At 40.6% G+C, this 18679-nt stretch overlaps 1 protein-coding gene across 1 annotated transcript in view; it reads left to right on the top strand.

Annotated features, from left to right (window-relative positions):
- alpha-Man-IIb (alpha-Mannosidase class II b) overlaps nt 1-18679 on the top strand; it is a 421315-nt gene that overhangs the window by 346066 nt on the left and 56570 nt on the right. The window contains exon 2 of the mRNA XM_067149358.2: nt 9119-9252. Within this exon, the coding sequence (XP_067005459.2) occupies nt 9119-9252 (134 nt within the window). The remainder of the gene's footprint in view (nt 1-9118; nt 9253-18679) is intronic.

Genomic DNA, 18679 nt, shown 5'->3' with positions numbered 1-18679 from the left:
CTCCTGGCACTAAAAGCCATACACCATTTTTTTTAGTGCGTAAATATACAGAACTCTTATATTCGATATGCCTTCCAGCTCCGACATGATGCCCATATAACACCATACTACAAAAAGTTGGGATGGTTACGTTTAAATGACCGTAGAAAAACCCACCAAATGACCCTCGCCTATCAGTTGCTTTCTTCAAACAGCCCCACATATCTATCGTTCAGTTTTAGGCTTCTTTCTTCATTCCATGAAATTAACACTCGTTCCGGATCACTACTTGAAATAGCACCGCATCGAACACATACCTACAGCCATTCATTCCCGGTCTCTGCTTCGAGGTTATGGAATACGACCCGGGAAGTTATTAAAAGGTCTTGCTCGTCTAGGACATTTAAAACAGCCTATCGTAAATTCCTCCAAAGTAGGCCTACATACAGTTGACTCGAATGAATGTAAGAGTAAATGACGTGTGAATAAAACCAAACATTACGTACTAGATTTAAGTATCTTAGGCTATCCCATTTACGTTCTGTCTCCTCTCATTTAAGGCTGTAGACTGCTCCTAGAAACAGACGACATAGTAACATCGATTTTAGTATACTCAGATTTTAACATTCAGTTAATAATAATAATAATAATAATAATAATAATAATAATTTCGTGTGGCTATTTCTAGCCGAGTTCAGCCCTTCTAGGGCAGACCCTCCGATGAGGGTGGGCGGCATCTGCCATGTGTAGGTACCCAACTGCGTGTTATTGTGGTGGAGGATAGTGCTATGTGTGGTGTGTGAGTTGCAGGGATGTTGGAGACAGCACAAACACCCAGCCTCCGGGCCATTGGAATTAACCAATGAAGGTTAAAATCCCCGCCCCGGCCGGGAATCGAATCCGGGACCCTCTGAACCGAAGGTCAGTACGCTGACCATTCAGCCAGTGAGTCGGACATTCAGTTAATTTATTTTAGCCTTATATTTGAATAAGTTTTCTTTAAGCTAGTTAGTAGATATATTCTTTAGGTATAAAGTTAGTATCTTTTTGTTATTATCCACTCTCTATTTATCCTGTAATTTTTCATCAATAGTAATCGTAATTAATTGTATTATTGTTATTCCTTATTTGACTTACTTATCTCAATAACTGTAATTGATTACAATGATATTTTAAATTAATACTGTAAAAATAAAATAAAAATTGTATGTGGTTAAGTGAAAGAGAGGGCCAAGAGCCCTAACTTCGCCACTTAATAAAGACACAAATACTAATAATAGTAATAATAATAATAATAATAATAATAATAATAAATAATTCGTGCTGGGCTGAGTGGCTCAGACTATTTATACGCCGACCTTCTGAGCCCAACTTGGCAGGTTCGATCCTGGCTCAATCCGTTGGTATTTGAAGTTGCTCAAATAAATCATTCTCGTGTCGGTAGATTTGCTGGCACGTAAAACAACTCCCGCGGGACTAAATCTGGCACTTCGGCGTCTTCGAAAACCGTAAAAAAGAGTTAGTGGGACGTAAAGCAAATAACACTATTAAATAAGTCTTGCAAACACACACTCCTAGAATCGGTACGGTAAGGTTCATTTTCCTTTATAGGTAAGCATAGGAAAGTGAACGCAGCGAATATTGTTTTCATGGTCTAAATACCCTTGTGTGGCTGAGAGACGTGACCATTCTTAAGGAAAGTGGTGGGTACGAAGCGTGTATGACCTTTTGCCCGAGCAGCGACGAATTAAGATGTTATAAATAGCATAGTAATGAGAGGACAGGCTGATTAAATGTTACCATTTATGTACGAACATCTTATACATCTCAGGCCCGGTTTCTTAAACATGCCCCACAACGGGCGACTTAAACGCACTCTACAGTGTGCTAGCAGGAGTGCCAGACCTGTAGCTCAGATCCTTTCAAACAGAACAAAGATGGCCTAGGCCACCATAGCTCAATCGGTAGAGCAACCGACGCAAAATCGGGAGGTTGTGAGTTTGGATCCCACTGGTGTCCGGCTGGTCATTTTTATTCTGTACTTAACATCTCTTCAACACGTACTACATGTACGTAACCCGACCTAATACGTTGAAAGTCTGTTTCGATTAGTGTTAACACCGTTCTAATACACCGCTCTGGGCACTTTATGTAAAGAAACAAAAGACTCACGGCCAAACGCGTTCAGAAATCTCAGAGAAACGTGTTAATTTGTCTTTAACAATGGTTTCGCAACAAATGTTGGAAATGTGTTCGTGAAACAGGGATAACCGAAGTGTTAAATTAATAACAATTGTTGGTCAACATTTGTTAAGTAAAACGTACCAAGTGAGTTGTCCGCGGGATGTGAGCTTGCATTCGGTATATAGTGGTTCAAACCTCACTGTCGGCAACCCTGAGATGGTTTTGCGTTGTTTCCCATTTCTTCACCAGGCAAATGCTCAAGCTGTATCTTAATTATGGCCACGGCCGCTTCCTCCCCACTCCTAGTTCTTTCCTATCCCATCGTCGCCGTAAGACCCATCCGTGTCGGAGTGACGTATAGCTGATTGTAAGAATTGGCGGTAGGCTGACACTATTGTAATGACCGCAGGGTTTTGAGGAGTTCATAGACTTATTAAATTTTTTTCGCTGTTTAAATTTCTCATTGTCACACTTATTACGCTCTCTTCGTTTCATTTCGTTTATTCTTTCATCGTTCACTTTTCTTGTATCCACTCTTACTTTTGCACGGTTTTTGCCGAATTCTAATCAAATATTTCTTTTCCATTATTAAATTTGTTATTCTATACAACTGACCACGGTGTATTCAGAACGACAGCTAACCTCCAACTGAGCACGCGAGTCAACACGGCGCCATCTTATAACAGAGTATGCGGGTGATGGCACACATCATCATCATCATCATCACTGGCACGACAGCCCCTTGTGGGCCTTGGCCTTCTGAAGAAATTTTCCCCATTCTTTCCTGTTAAGTGCAGAGCTCCTCTAATTCTTGACTCCAATTATCTTTACATCCTCTCTCACCCCTTCTTCCTACCTTAACTTTCCTGATTCCTTCTGGCACTGCATTAAATATCTTCTTTATCATTCTGTCATTAGCACGCAGCACATGTCCTGCCCACTCCAACCTTCTGATCTTTATACAGTTAACAATGTTTGGTTCGTTATATAAATTATACAATTCATGATTATATCTTCTTCTCCAGACACCATTTTCTTCCACTGGCAAAAATTTGCCTCAAAATCCTTCTTTCAAATATACCAAGCTGTCTTTCATCAGATTTTGAGTGTGTCCAGGTCTCAGCACCATGTTAATACAGGCTTTACTAAAACTTTATACATCAGGACTTTAGTTTTCCTAAACAGCAACTTAGACTTCAGATGTTTTCTGAGGCCATGATAGCACTTGTTAGCAGGCAGTATACGTTTTTGGATTTCAGAACTAACATTGTTCTTGGAATTAACTTCTGATCCAAGGTAGGTAAATCTATGCACAACATCAAACTTATACGAGCCAATTTCTATGAATGTAGACCCACTCAGGTGGTCTTTCTTGGTTACGGGCATATACTTAGTTTTCCCTTCATTAATCTGTAAATTCATCTTTCTTGCTGCTTTTTCGAGGCTTGTGAAAGCTTCTTTCAATGCTCTTGGTGTTCTTGCGATTAAATCAATATCATCTGCATATGCCAAAATTTGAACTGATTTATATAAGATGGTTCCCCTTGTGTTAACACTTGCATCTCTAACAACTTTCTCCAGAGCTATATTGAACAAAAGGCATGGTAATGAATCTCCTTGCCTAACTCCGTTCTTCGTCGTTACAGCACTTGAAAACATATTCTGGATCTTAATTTGATTCCGAGTATTTTCCATGGTAGCTTTCACAAGGGCGATCAATTTCTTAGGGATCTCAAACTCCTCCATTGCTACATAGAGATTACTTCTATCAATGCTGTCATAGGCTGATCTGAAGTCAATGAAGAGATGGTGTGTATCAATTCCGAATTCTTTACATTTTTCAAGTATCTGGCAAATTGTGAAGATCTGATCAACAGTAGATCTTCCTTGGCAAAATCTGCATTGATAGTCACCAACCGCATTTTCCACGTAAGGCACCAATCTGATAAAGAGAATATTGGAAAATATTTTATAACCAATGGATAATACGCAGATACCTCTATAGTTAGAACACATCATGATATCACCTTTCTTATGTATCGGGCAGATGATACCTACGTTCCATTCATCAGGGATTGTTTCAGCTACCCATATCTTGGTCACTAGTTTGTGAAAGTGTTTAACAAATTCTTTTCCAGCATTTTTTACAAGCTCTGATTGTATTAAATCCATTCCCGGGGCTTTGTTATTCTTTAACTTCTTAATGCCAAGCTCAACTTCCTCAACAGTAGGTATCGATACTTCTATGTCTGATTTTCTTGTATTTACAGGAGGTAAGGTTACTTGGTTATCGCCTGGACTTTCATTTAACAGTTCGTCAAAATATTGGGCCCATCTTTCTAGTATTGCTTCCTCACTGCCCAGTATTATACCATCTTTATCTTTACACAAACTTGTTCTAGGCTGGAAATCCTTACGACTTTTATTTAACTTCTGATAGAAAGCTCTCACATCATTCATCCCTTTCAACCGTTCCATTTCTTTTGCTTCTTTCCTCTCATACTGTCTCTTTTTCTTCTTGTGCAATCTCTTTTCTTCTCTTCTGGAAGTTCTATACTCTTCCACTACTTTTCGGGTGTGGTTCCTCTGTTGCATTCTCTTGTATGCTTCATTTTTTAAGGTTGTTGCTCGTGCACACTCTTCATCAAACCAATCGTTGTGCCAGACTTTCTCTTCCCTTCCTAAAACTTCATTTGCAGTTTTTGATAGTGCGTCTTTAAGATTCTTCCAGATTTCATCAATACTCTCACTATTAGGCATATCGGTCAGTGCCTCATTAAGCAAGCTAGCATATCTGAGAACAGTTTTGGGCTCCTTCAGCCGAGCACTGTTGAATTTTCTTGTATTGGATCCATGTACATTTCTTGCATTAGATATTCGACTTCTAATAGCTGCTACCACAAGGTAGTGGTCAGAGTCAATATTGGCCCCCCTATAACTTCTAACATCCATCAAGTTAGAGAAGTGTCTTGCATCTATTAGGAGGTGGTCAATTTGGTTAAAAGTACTTCCATCTGGAGACTTCCATGACATTTTATGTATGTCCTTGTGATTAAAAGTTGTACTTCCCACTACCATATTTCTCGAGGATGCAAAATGTATAAGCCTGATTCCATCATCATTAGAAGTATCATGCAAGCTTTATTTTCCAGTACAAGGTCTGCATTCGTCTTCCTTTCCTATCTTCGCATTCAAATCACCAACGATTATTTTACAGTCTGCTCTTGGGCACTCATTATAAATTTCATCCAATTCATCGTAAAATGAATCTTTATCTTCGTCACTCTTCACTTCAGTTGGAGCATGTGCACAGATAAGGCTGTAATTGAAGAACTTCCCTCCAATTCTAAGTCTGCACAATCTATGCGATTTTGCCCGAAAATCCATGATAAGGTGTTTTATCTGCTTATTGACAATGAAACCAGTACCAAACAAGTGATCCTACATGTGGCAACTGTAGAATACCATGTGATTTTTCCTCTGTATCACTCCTTCACCAATCCATCTCACTTCTTGAATATCAGTAACATCTAGTCGATACTCATCCAGCTGATCGAGCAACTTTCTGAGGTTTCCAGCTTGGTAAAGAGTTAAAACATTCCACGAACCAATTATCAAGTCCTTTACACGTTTGCGAGGTCGTCGTATAAAGGTCAGGCCGGCTATTTCTTCTTCAGACTTCGTAACGAGAGTTTTTTTTTTTACAGATTGGGTTGTCAGCCCAACGCCAACCCCTAGCAATCCTGGAGGGCCGATGTTTTCTTTCGGGGTTGGGTGACGTCACACATTTAGTACAAATTTTGCCTTACTCTGAAACGCTATTTCATGAAAAGTACTTTTCAGATTTCTTTCAACAAGTATCCCCTTCTTTTACCTGTCAGTTAAGACATTAAGCGTAATCGTACGTTAAATACTTTCGGGGATATTCGCGTGCTACCCAAACACTAAAAGCGTCTTAACTTTTTTCTTTCCCTGAACCCGTTTTCGAGGAACGTAACTCTATGTTAAAAAAGTTAAACACAGATTTGAAGCATCACTGTAGCTAGTGTAAGGACGATTGATTCACATCTACGATTCTTGGCAGTGGAACTCGAGAACCAGGCAAGTTGATATGCCGAAAGCGTGTTGCGATGTTCAAGTTGCGGAAATGACATGTAATGTAGAATTACAGAAGTGATAATTGGAAACCGGAGAAGCACTCCCGTCTGCTACCTAAAATGAGTTTTTCATCTAAATATAAACATCACTTTCTCACTAATTTTGCACCTAGCTTGTGCGAGAATGTAGAATTTAGATTATAATTTCCAATCGAGCCCTCTCTCCCGCATCTTTCCTTGCCGCATACTTCAGCCTCTTCTCCCACCACTCCTCAGATCTTCATTCAAGTCTAGGCCCCCTGTAAACAAGCATTACATTATAGATGAGGCTGCGAGATGAGATTTTAGGAGTCGCGTATGCCACCCTCACAGCACCTTGATTACTTCGCTACTAGCAGTTCTGAAAACGTTAATACTCGAATATAAAGTATTTCTAGTGTTTAAGCATTGTACACGAGAAATTGATCGCATTTCACTATTATACAGGGAAGTATTCTGGATGACAATATGGCGGAAATGGAAGTGAAATAGATGTAACTGCTACACATGGGACAGTACATTTAGTAAAAACTAACATGATGGGCCATATATACAAGTGCATTGATTGACATTAATAATTCCATGTGTCACACGTTATTTTACGTAAATTCTGTATTAGAAGGGACATTTGTCATTCACCGTTTTAAAGATAGTCCTGTCCCATATAATTGCACCTCCTATACTGATTTCTTGGAAGTGTTTTTCAGTTTAGATTATCCAATTATTCTTGAATTTTAGTTAGTCTTTCATTGTTTATTCTTTGAATATGGCCGTAACATTTCATTCGCCTTTTTATAATAGTGCCTAATATTTTCTCAGAATTGTGGTATAATTCAGGAGACCACCATTCCATCCACACTCCTCCTATGCATCTTCCTCTTCTTCTTCGACCGTTTTTCCCACACCTGTGGAGTCGCAGGTTCGAACTGTATCTCACATGTTGATTTTGCCCTGTTTTACGGCCGGACGCCCTTCCTGACGCCAACCGTATATGGAAGGATGTAATTACTATTGCGTGTTTCTGTGGTGGTTGGTAGTGTAGTGTGTTGTCTGAATATGAAGAGGAAAGTGTTGGAACATACACAAACACCCAGTCTCCGAGTCAGAAAAATTAATCCAATATTATTCAAATCCCCGACCCGGTCGGGAATCGAACCCATGACCCTCTGAACCGAAGGCCTCAACGCTGACCATTCAGTCAATGCCACACTCCTCCTATGCATACTGAGCCAAATATTGTCCTAAGGATTATCCTTTCTTGTTTTTTTAATTACTGGTCTGCCTCCAATGATCCAAGTTTCTGAAGCGTATAATGCTTCAGGCTTACTTACAGTGTTAAAGACCGAGCTCGATAGCTACAGTCGCTTAAGTGCGACCAGTGTCCAGTATTCGGGAGATAGTAGGATCGAACCCCACTGTCGGTAGCCCTGAAGATGGTTTTCCGTGGTTTCCCATTTTCACGCCAGGCAAATGCTGGGGCTGTACCTTAATTAAGGCCACGGCCGCTTCCTTCCCACTCCTAGCCCTATCCTGTCCCGTCGTCGCCATAAGACCTATCTGTGTCGATGCGACGTAAAGCAACTAGCAAAAAAAAAAAAAAAAAAAAAAAAAAAAACCAGTGTTAAAGCATTTTGTACCTGTTCCATGTGATTCTATAGGCTTTTTGTAATTTAGAAATTATCTCTCTGTTTCCTTCACGATTTACTCCGGATGGTTGAATGATTTTCCCTAAGTATTTGAAATTGTTTACCTGAGAGATTTTGCCAAACTGAGTTACCATAGGTTGTCTGTCTGAGTATAGAGGTCTTTCCATGTATCGGAATTTTTAATTACGATGTCATTATTATTATTATTATTATTATTATTATTATTATTATTAATTCTTTCTCCATTAGGGTTCTCCAGGGACCACGTGACAATATCAATGTTTCATTCTTTGTTGTTCCTTCTTCTTCCTCCAATATTCCTTCATCTGTTCATTATGTTTCCTTTTTCCTTCCTCGGACCATTTTGGTCCTGTTTTCTTTCCCTCCCGACCTTGGAATCCTTCCATTTTTAAACCTTTCTTTCTAAAAAAAATCTCTTTCCCTGTTGCTGCGTCTTCTCCTGTATCGTTTCTTTCCAAATCTTTCTTGACTTCATGAATCCAGGTTGTTGTTGACTTCTCGTTCCGAAGATATCTGAATTTCTGTTTGGTTAACCCGTTGTCATCCATTCTGTATAAATGCCCAAAAAATATCAATCGCCTCTTCCACATTGTTTCTGTTATGTTTTCTATATTCCGATATATTCCATCATTACTTCTTAATTTCCAGTGTTCTGTAGCTCTTAGCAGGCCGAGTATTTTCCGTATAATGTTTATTTCCAGTACTTCTAATTTATTCAACTTTAATTCAGTACTAGACATTCACTCGCGTATAGGCATTCCGGTTTGACTACTGTGTTGTAGTGTTGTATTTTGAGGATTTTAGATAAACACTTTTTGTTGTAGATATTCCTAGTTATACGGTATGCTCTTTCCACCTTGTGTATCTTTTCTTATACAGCTGATTTTTCCAAACCATTTTCTTGAATTGCTTCTCCCAAATATCTGAATATCTTTACCTTCCTTACTCGACCAGTTTCTGTTATTAGAACTTATGGAGCATTTTTTATACTTGTCTTAATTTTTTCTACATAAATTCTTATACCTGTGAAATTGGCGTGTCTAGGATCAAATGGGCCAGACGTGAACATGTTTACGCTGATTTAGAATTTTTGAATATTAATTTTCTCAGAGCTAGCTCGATTTTAACGCTATACTTGTGGTCTGCTTGCAGTGCCCACCCGACCAAGAGACGAGTGGTCCGCGAGCTGTTGGCTGAAGGTCGTCTCGAGATCACCACTGGAGGGTGGGTTATGACGGACGAAGCTAACACCCACATCTACGCCATGGTAGACCAGCTGATTGAAGGTAAGCTATTATCCTTCCAAAGTCATAGTATTTAATGATTATGCTCGCCTATAGTGTAGTAATACACCCATGTTATTTTCCTTTCTTCGCGAGGCGAGAGCAATTGAGGACCATTTTTGTAAAGCTCAACAGCTACAAAAAGTAAAACTTTTAGGAAGCACATTTTATTATCTTTCAAAAGAGAAAATCTATATTACACTGAAAATTCACTTATAATAGAGCATTAATAGCAAAGTTATAACTGTAATGCACTTTTCAAAATAATTTTTAACAGCAGCAGAAAAATAGGATTGAAAATTGTGGATTTTCTGCAAAACTCAACATCTACAGGAAAAAATGTTTACAAAATTATTTTCAAAGGTAATATTTCACATATTATGTAGAACTACACATTGAAAAGTTAGTATACTGGCTCGTTTGGATACTGAACATCATTATTGTCCTCACTTCTCTCTGAGCAACGTTGCAACACTGTCTCCTCGAAGGATGAATCGAAATATTTCGTAAGTTTCTTAACATTGGCGTAATTTGATAATTTGATAGGCGATGTCTTGTCCATACTTCTGAAATTGGCTGTATCACTTTTCAACACCTCAACAACAATAGGATCACCAAAGTAATTTGTTCGAACTATACAATGAACTCGATTTTTTTTTATTTCACGTACGTTAAAACCGGCACTTCTGTCATCTTGAAGGATAACCTATGTTTCAAAATCGGTTTACTTGCTGATTTCAAGTCGTACACTTCCCAGTCCTTCCGAAGAACAAGACATCGCCCGTGCTGATTCAGTATTTTGTGATATTGAGGCGGAAATGATATAGTTTCCACTTTACTGAGTTGTCTCTCAATATTACCGAAAACTTATATGGTTGCCAAAAGTATAAATCAAAAACTACCTCGTAAATATAAATAAAATGCGAAATAATACATAGATGATGAGTTTTCATACATTTTCATTCCCGTAGATGTGGAGTTTTGCAAAAACTTGTAACATTTGAAGCTCATTTACAGTGGTAGAGTTCAGTTTAGCTAAATTCTGATTAGTCCAATCGATTCCTCTCTTATTAAACTACACGACCTCATGTATAACTCTATTATAAGTGCAGAATAGAACAATTTTGTCTCCTCGAAGGATGAATCGAAATATTTCATAAGTTTATTAACATCCTCACATCAGACCAGCTAATTGAACTTTAGTAGTTGTTGAGTTTTGCAAAAATAGGTCCTCAGTTATTATTTAGGGTACCGTACTCATATTGTTCCTTCGAAGTAAAAGTAGCATTGGTTTGACAGTACCTATTTTAGTAAATAGACCGAACTTTCACAGCAGTTGGTTACGTGCTCAATTCCTATCTCAAGAGTGCAAAATCGAATCCTTTCGCAGGCAGTCTGTAGTGTGTGTGTATATATGCGAAATACCACTCGCTCACTCATTGCGATATCTCAGAAACCACCGTCACACTGAATATTAAATCCAACTGATTAGTCCAAATGTCACGTCTTGGCGAAACTCTGCAAACGCACACGGCCTAACCACCCAAAATCTGGTTCTATATCCGTAATTTTTACAAAAGTGAAATTCACTTAGAAGATCCTTTCAATTCATAACAGCTAACAAACCTGGGTTTTTTTTATTCTCTGAAAATTCAACTCCTAAAGGAGTAAAAATAGAGACGATCACGGAAAAATTGACAATATTTCGAAGTATTACTGTAGATCGCGGCTTAATATCTTCTTCAAATGCCATATCCGGTCCCCCAGACATTGATGATCACCCTGCTACGGTTGATAATTTTATGCTACTTGGTAGTGTTGATAGGTCGTGGGCTGATTTTATGCATTTTGGTAGCGTCGGTAGATTGCGGGCTGATTTTGTAGTTATTTTTATCTTCCTTGGTTGCGTGTCATAAGTATTTACACCGGGCGAGTTGGCCGTGCGCGTAGAGGCGCGCGGCTGTGAGCTTGCATCCGGGAGATAGTAGGTTCGAATCCCACTATCGGCAGCCCTGAAAATGGTTTTCCGTGGTTTCCCATTTTCACACCAGGCAAATGCTGGGGCTGTACCTTAATTAAGGCCACGGCCGCTTCCTTCCAACTCCTAGGCCTTTCCTATCCCATCGTCGCCATAAGACCTATCTGTGTCGGTGCGACGTAAAGCCCCTAGCAGAAAAAGAGAAGAGAGAATAAGTATTTACAATTGGCTTTACGTCTCACCGAAACAGAGAGCTCTTATAGCGACGATTGGATAGGAAGGGGTTAGGAGAGGGAAAGAATTTGCCGTGGCCTTAATTAAGGTGGGAAACCACGGGAAACCATTTTCTGGGCTGTCGACAGTAGGGTTCGATCCCACTATCTCCCGAATGCAAGCTCATGCGCATAAAATTAAAGGAAATGGAAAGAGAAGGAAATCGTGGACACCCCGTCGTGATGTTTCTGGGGAAATCCTAAGAATCAAGGAAGAAATGCATTTTTACTTTCTCTGTTAAGAATACGCACTCCCGTTAATACGTAGTTATAATCGTACTATCTCTATTTTCGACATGCAGGTCTTCTGAAGGGACACCATACAGGTGACTTTCATGTCATTTTTGACGTTTCTTTAGAATGCTGAGAGGACTTTGCATAACGCGCGAGTTGGTTGCGCGGATTGGGTCACGTAGCTGTGAACTTGGATTCGGGAGATAGTAGGTTCGAAACCCCTTATCGGCAGACTTAAGATGGTTTCGCGTGGTTTCCCATTTCACCCCAGACGAATGTTAGGACTGTATCTGATTTAAGGCGACGGTCGCTTCATTTCGTGGCCTATCCCTGCCCTGTACTATCGTCACTACCAAACCTGTTTGAGTCGGTGGGACCTAAAACAAACTGTAATAAGAAGGGTTTACTGTTTAAAACACATGAGGCGTTGCGAATACGAAGGGTGACGTCATGTGGGTAAAAACATTTCAAATCATTTCATTCAGGCTTATCACCAGTATCCAAAGGCAATCCCTTGTTCTCTGGCCTCAGCGCCTCGTTTCATTGCATAATAGGAACCATAATCAAGACTCTGTACCAACTCCTGAAGGATGTTTTGTTCATCGGTATTCCTCGGCCTTTCAACCCCGTGTGATTTTCCCTTCCAGCAGATTGGTAAGAAAGGTATTATGTCGCAAGATGTGGCCAGTGAATTTAGCTCTTCTTCTCTGTATCGTTAGCATCAGTTCTCTCTTCCCTTGAATTCAATGCAGAACGCTTTTGTTAGCTCTCTTTTCAATCCATTTCATCCGTAGCATTCATCTCCAGACTCGCATCTCAAACTCAAACGCTTCCAGTCGTTTCCTATTTTGAAATCTGATTGTCCAGGGTTCACATCCATACAATAGCATACTCCATACAAAAGTCATTACAAATTTCTTCCTAATTGCAATTCTAAATTTGCCCCGCTCAGAAGATTTCTCTTATTACAAAACGTCTGTTTGGCAAGCGCTATTCGCCTTTTGATCTCTTTCTTGCACCTGTTATAATTGGTGATCAGATTTCCTGGATAGGGGAAACTGGTGACTTGTTCAACTAGGTATCATGTCAGTAAGCTTGATGTTGTTGTGAATTCGTTCAGTATGTTTACTCAGAACTAATACCTTGGTTTTCTTAGCATTAATGTTTAAGCGTGAATCTGACAATGCTGATGATAATACATTCAGTTGCGGTTAGGGGCGCGCGGCTGTGAGCTTGCATCCGGGAGATAGTGGGTCCGAATCCTGTCGGCAGACCTGAAGATGGTTTTCCGTGGTTTCCCATTTTCACACCAGGTAAATGCTGGGGCTGTACCTTAATTAAGGCCACGGTCGCTTCCTTCCAATTCCCAGGCCTTTCCTATCCCATCGTCACCATAAGAAAAATAAATACATTCAGCATCTTGGCCAACTCCGTCTAGGAGTCTGCCACTATTGCTATCACATCATTCAGGCTAACTCAACAAAAAACGGGCTTACAAATGTTATGTACTTCTTTTTTCTGCTATGCTATCTATTCTCATTCACTAGAACCATACTCTGATTGGGATCTTACTGTCCGCAGCCCTGAAATCATGTTCCGCAGAGTCCCATTTTTATACCGAGGAGGTGTTGGGGCTGTACCTTAATTAGGGCCACGGTCGCTTCCTTCCCTCTCCTAGCCCTTTCTTATCCGTTTGTTGCCGCGTGTCGGAGCGACGTAAAGCAAATTGTGTTTTTAAAAACTACTTTACATCCTTACTACAACTCCTAAATATTCCCATAACCATACGAAGAGGTCAGTAACCTTTATTTACTACTATTTTACAAGTTTAATTGTGACTATTGGGCTTGGCTGATATATGCAATAGGACTTTCTGGCTTGGTAAGGAAAGCAAGGGAAAATGACTTCTTATTTCGGTAGTGCACATCATCATTGGCGCCTAGGCTGGGTATGCCAGCTGATGGTGAGTCTCTTGAGGATCCAACCAACCTTCAAGCTGAGGACCCAATGAAAATGAAAATCCACAGCGTGTTTCCAGTCATTCGAGCGGGTCAGGAGTGGAATGAGTGAAGCCCCAATCTAGCGGCGAGGGTAGGAATTGTGCCGGCTGCCGAAGCATGTCGCACTCTGGGGCAATGAAATGAAATGAAATGATATTGGAGGATATTGATGGAATGAAAGATGACGGGGAAAACCGGAGTACCCGGAGAAAAACCTGCCCCCCCCCCTTCCGCTTTGTCCAGCACAAATCTCACATGGAGTGATCGGTAACTGAACCACGCAACCCAGCGGTGAGAGGCCGGCGCGCTGCCGCCTGAGCCGCGGAGGCTTCTGAGGACCCAATATAGAGCATAAATCTCGTGTTGAAATTGTATATTCCATCAACCCGCGAGTGTTTTACTTCCGGCATCGACAGTTTATTTAAACGTCTGTCCTACATTTCACGGAACAGTGTTTGACAGGTAGTTCCTCTCAGTGAACTGAATTCAATACTAGAGAGGAGAGTGTTGTTCTGCTTGTCTCACTGCTGTTGTAGGAATGAGATGTTACTTTTATGTTCTTAAAGAGAAACTGCCTGTTATCTACACAGGTTGCCTGTTCGCTCGTGTTTTATTCAGAAGCACGATACGGCGTGGTTGGGTTGGGTTGGGCTGGGCTGTTTCTTCTTTCCCATCCTGGGAGAATCATTACTTGCTCTTTGGCGGTGAGTGCGTCAACTTGGTGTCTAATAGACGTTATTTGTGGAGAGAAGTGCCGCTGTTTACAGCCTTTCTTCCTCACACCAGCTGTTGCGTCACTTTGTTGTCTTTTACTTTGACTCTGAAGACATTCCCTTCCCCCCCCCCCCCCCACACACCCTGACGCACTGAAAGTGTGATTTGCACGAAGTTGAGAAATAAGAGTAAATTAAACCATTAAGAAAGTCTGTTTGAGTTTGCTGTGATGAGTTCGTATTTTACCATTCAGCTCTGTTTAAGTCATAAAAATTCACCGGTTGGTTTTTCACTCTCTTGTCCTGAACCCTAAAGTGTGTAATACAGTGAAAGCCTGATATAACGCGGTTGATGGGGGACATATTTCGCTATATGTCGGAAGGTGGCTTGTACGGTGACAAATGGCAGGGTGGAAGGACAAAAGAATACTACACAATCAATAAATTAATCAGTTAATTAATCATTGACCTGCATTTAGGGCTTTCATCCTATCAATTGTTTACCTAGCTTTTTCTTGAACATTTTCAAAGGACGTGGAAATTTACCGAAGATTTCCCTTGATAATTTATTCCAATCCTTTACTCCTCTTTTATAAATTAATATTCGCTCCAATTTGTCCTCTTGAAATCCAACTTGAAGATAAAGTTGCATTCTTCTACTTGCGTCATTTCACGCCAACCGACCACTGACAGTTTGAAACATACCACATAGTCCAGCATCTCATCTCCTTACTCCCAAGTATTCCCAGCACGAAATTTGCAAAATTTTCACTACTTCTTTGTGGAAATTCCCAGAACAAATCGTGCTGCTTTTTCTTTTAGTTCTCGCATCAAGTAATCCTGGTGAGGGGGATCCCGTACACGCATGCACAAAAATGGTGTCCCGATATAAACAAAGCATGGAGTCTCCCCACTTCCTCGCTTAACGCATTGCTGCAGGTAGACAGCCCGCTACAAGACTGTTGTGATTGAAATGGGCACAGTGGTGGCTGTATAGCAATACACACACTGTGCCTTCAACACTACCCCGTCCACTCCTTTCCCCTCCTTTTCGGTACTGGAAAGGATTTCAACATTACCCCTTGTCTCCCTCCCATCCTTTTCAGTACTGGAGTGGGGCATTGTTGATTGTTTATATCGGGACACAATTTCTGTGCATGCGTGTACACTTGAACAATATTTTTAGTGGATGTCTTACCAGAGACTTATACTCCATCTTCTTTACATCCTTTACATCCCCTAAATACTCTCATAACCATGTGAAGGGATGTGTGACTTTTCTAAAGTACCTCGTTTAAATGATTACTCCAATGAAGATAATTCCTTATATTGACCCCCGTGTACTCACAGTGTTTCCCATGAGGTACTATCACCCCATCAACGTCCGACTCGTTGGCTGAATGTTCAGCGTACTGGCCTTCGGTTCAGAGGGTATTGGGTTCGATTCCCGGCCGGGTCGGGGATTTTAACCTTCATTGGTTAATTCCAATGGCCCGGGGGATGGGTGTTTGTGCTGTCCCCAACATCCCTGCAACTCACACACCACACATTACACTATCCTCCACCACATCAACACGCAGTTACCTACATATGGCAGATGCCACCCTCCCTCATCGAAGGGTATGCCTTACAAGGGCTGCACTCGGCTAGAAATAGCCACACGAAATTATTATTACCCCATCAACACAATAGTTCTCTTGGAGAAACTTACAACTTGACTTTTCATCCCATTTACATTCATATCATTGTCTGCTGTCTATCTCATAACATTGTTTAAGTCGCCCTGCAGTCGCTTACAATCCTGCAACTCATTTACTACTCTATACATCATCCGCAAATATCCTTGTCTGTGATTCCAGTTCTTTATCGCCCTGCGGGGCCTCTCTCTCTCTCTCTCTCTTAATTATTACAGGATCAGATAACGCGAAATACAGTAGAGATAATACACGACAGTCTGCGATATATCGAGCGACAGCGATTAGAACTCAATCTAGCGGAGTGGCCTAGAGTTACAGATTCTGTCATAACAGCACGAGTATTTGTTTGTGAAGTTTTTGGTGTTATTTATGCGTTTTCAGTAAGTTAATATAAGTAAATAGTAGCGTGTGTCATTCCTTCATATCTCCTCTCAATATGAGTGGAAAAATATGTGCTGTGTTTGGCAGCAATAACTATGAAGTGCAGAACGATTTGGGGTCTTTCTTCCGTTTCCCTCGTGACAAGAAAATGTAAGTAAATATTCAATTGCTTTTGTATTCTTCCAGTGACAAAGAGATGTTTATAGTACTTCCTAAACTTCTGACCTGCGAGCCCCATATTTTAACTGGCTTAAAATATAATAAGCTTATTTTATTGTATAGTGCAGCAGTTAACCTTCAATACCGATGTGTTGTTGTAGGTGTGAACTGTGGGTTTCGAAATGTCAGAGAAGTGACTTCGATAAGGTATATGTGAAAGAAGAACGATACGTTTGAATAAGAATTATCCGATCTGTTCAGATCATTTTCAGGTCAGCGACAATACAGCGAAGGGTATGTTAAATTCTTACTGTAATTGTACGTAAATATTCCCCAAAACATAATTTTCATGCTTTTCTTTATTTTATCCCTCTTCTCAGATTAAAGCCGTGATCTGTACCAACACAGAATCTTACAAAAAATAAAACATCAAATGCTACCGTCCCTTCCAAAAGGGTTGGTCCTTCCAAGGGAAAAAGAGAGGAATGTGCCGATCTGTTTATTGACAAGTGTCTTAATGTGATGGTACAATGTTTTTAAATGAGGGAATAGACAAATCTAACCGTAAACTTTCAGGCAAGAATGCTAAAGCAAAAGAAAGTAATGCATACATGAACGATTAAGCCCTTTCACAGCAGTGGGTTTCACATCTTGATTATATGTCTAATTTCAGTCTTTAAATAAGTAAGGTAAGGGTTATTCTGCCCGAAGGCAGGTCCGAACCTCCGCAGAGGTATTCCTGAGCCGGAGTTTACGTGCGGTAGGGTGGCAGTTCCTTCCCGCTTCTCCATTCCCTTACCCCCACCAACAGCGCGTGGCAACCCATCCAACTCCTGACCACGCCCAATGTTGCTTAACTTCGGAGATCTCACGGGATCCGGTGTTTCAACACGGCTACGGCCGTTGGCTCTTTAAATAATAACCTGTTAAATAATTCTTCGTTCATTTATCCAGAATTTCGTTAGCAACTTTGAAGTTAATATCTTAATAACTCTTTCTAGACGTAATTTATTTATCCATTTCCGTATATGAATTTACATTGATATTTGAATTTTCTAGGAGCGTCACTTGCGAATTGTCTCCCATTTTAACAAAGCTAAATCCGGAAGTGTCGTCTATTGTCTATACCGTATTTGATAACGCTTCGCCTACTCTAATTCTCTGAGCTCTTGAACATGCCTTTGACTCCCTATTCTTCCCATGATATTATTTTAAATTTATCACTCGCTGAATATGCTTTTCATTTCTGCGACATCGCGCACATGCAGTGAACTAGGAATTCAGCACTAGAAATGCCCTAGAACACTGTGACATAGCCAACACTTGTGAACGGGAGGGGAAGAGGAAGAAGGACTTTGTTGACTGCTTCAAAGAACACCGCTGCTTGGTTCGACAAGAAATATATGATTGTGCTTATCTAAACGTTACTCTACTTTGATGTTCATTGGCCTGTGCTGCGCCAATGATAGCTTCAGTAGACTACAGTAGATCATTCCGCGGTAAGTAAACAGTATTGCTCTTATGGCAACAAGGTTGCCATATCGAAGGGCTCTACTCAACATCATCACGAGAAACGGAGGCACGTATATTGGTGAAACTCAGTATTTCAGTTAAATAACTATAGTAGCTCTAAGGCTTTTCAAGCGTTTGCTTTATAAACCAGAGTTTCGTCTTAGGGATGTGTCAGGCCCTAACCCACCAACGCTGGGGTGTAACTTTGTAACTTTGTCGCGTCACATTACACAAATTTTCGGATGGCCCCCAGCCGTAAGACATATTTTTGTCAAAATATGCATGCCGAGCTGAGTGGCTCAGACGGTTGAGACGCAGGCTTTCTGACCCCAACGTGGCAGGTTCTATCCTGGCTCAGTCCGGTGGTATTTGATGATGCTCAAATACGTCGGACTCGTGTCGGTAGATTTACTGCCACGTAAAAGAACTCCTGCGGGACTAAATTCCGGCACCTCGGCGTCTCTGAAAACTGAAAAGATAGTTA

The sequence above is a fragment of the Anabrus simplex genome, chromosome 6 (assembly GCF_040414725.1).
Source record: "Anabrus simplex isolate iqAnaSimp1 chromosome 6, ASM4041472v1, whole genome shotgun sequence".
Classification (NCBI taxonomy): domain Eukaryota; kingdom Metazoa; phylum Arthropoda; class Insecta; order Orthoptera; family Tettigoniidae; genus Anabrus; species Anabrus simplex.
Note: the sequence above shows the minus strand (reverse complement) of the source record. Positions and strands in the feature narration are given on the sequence as shown.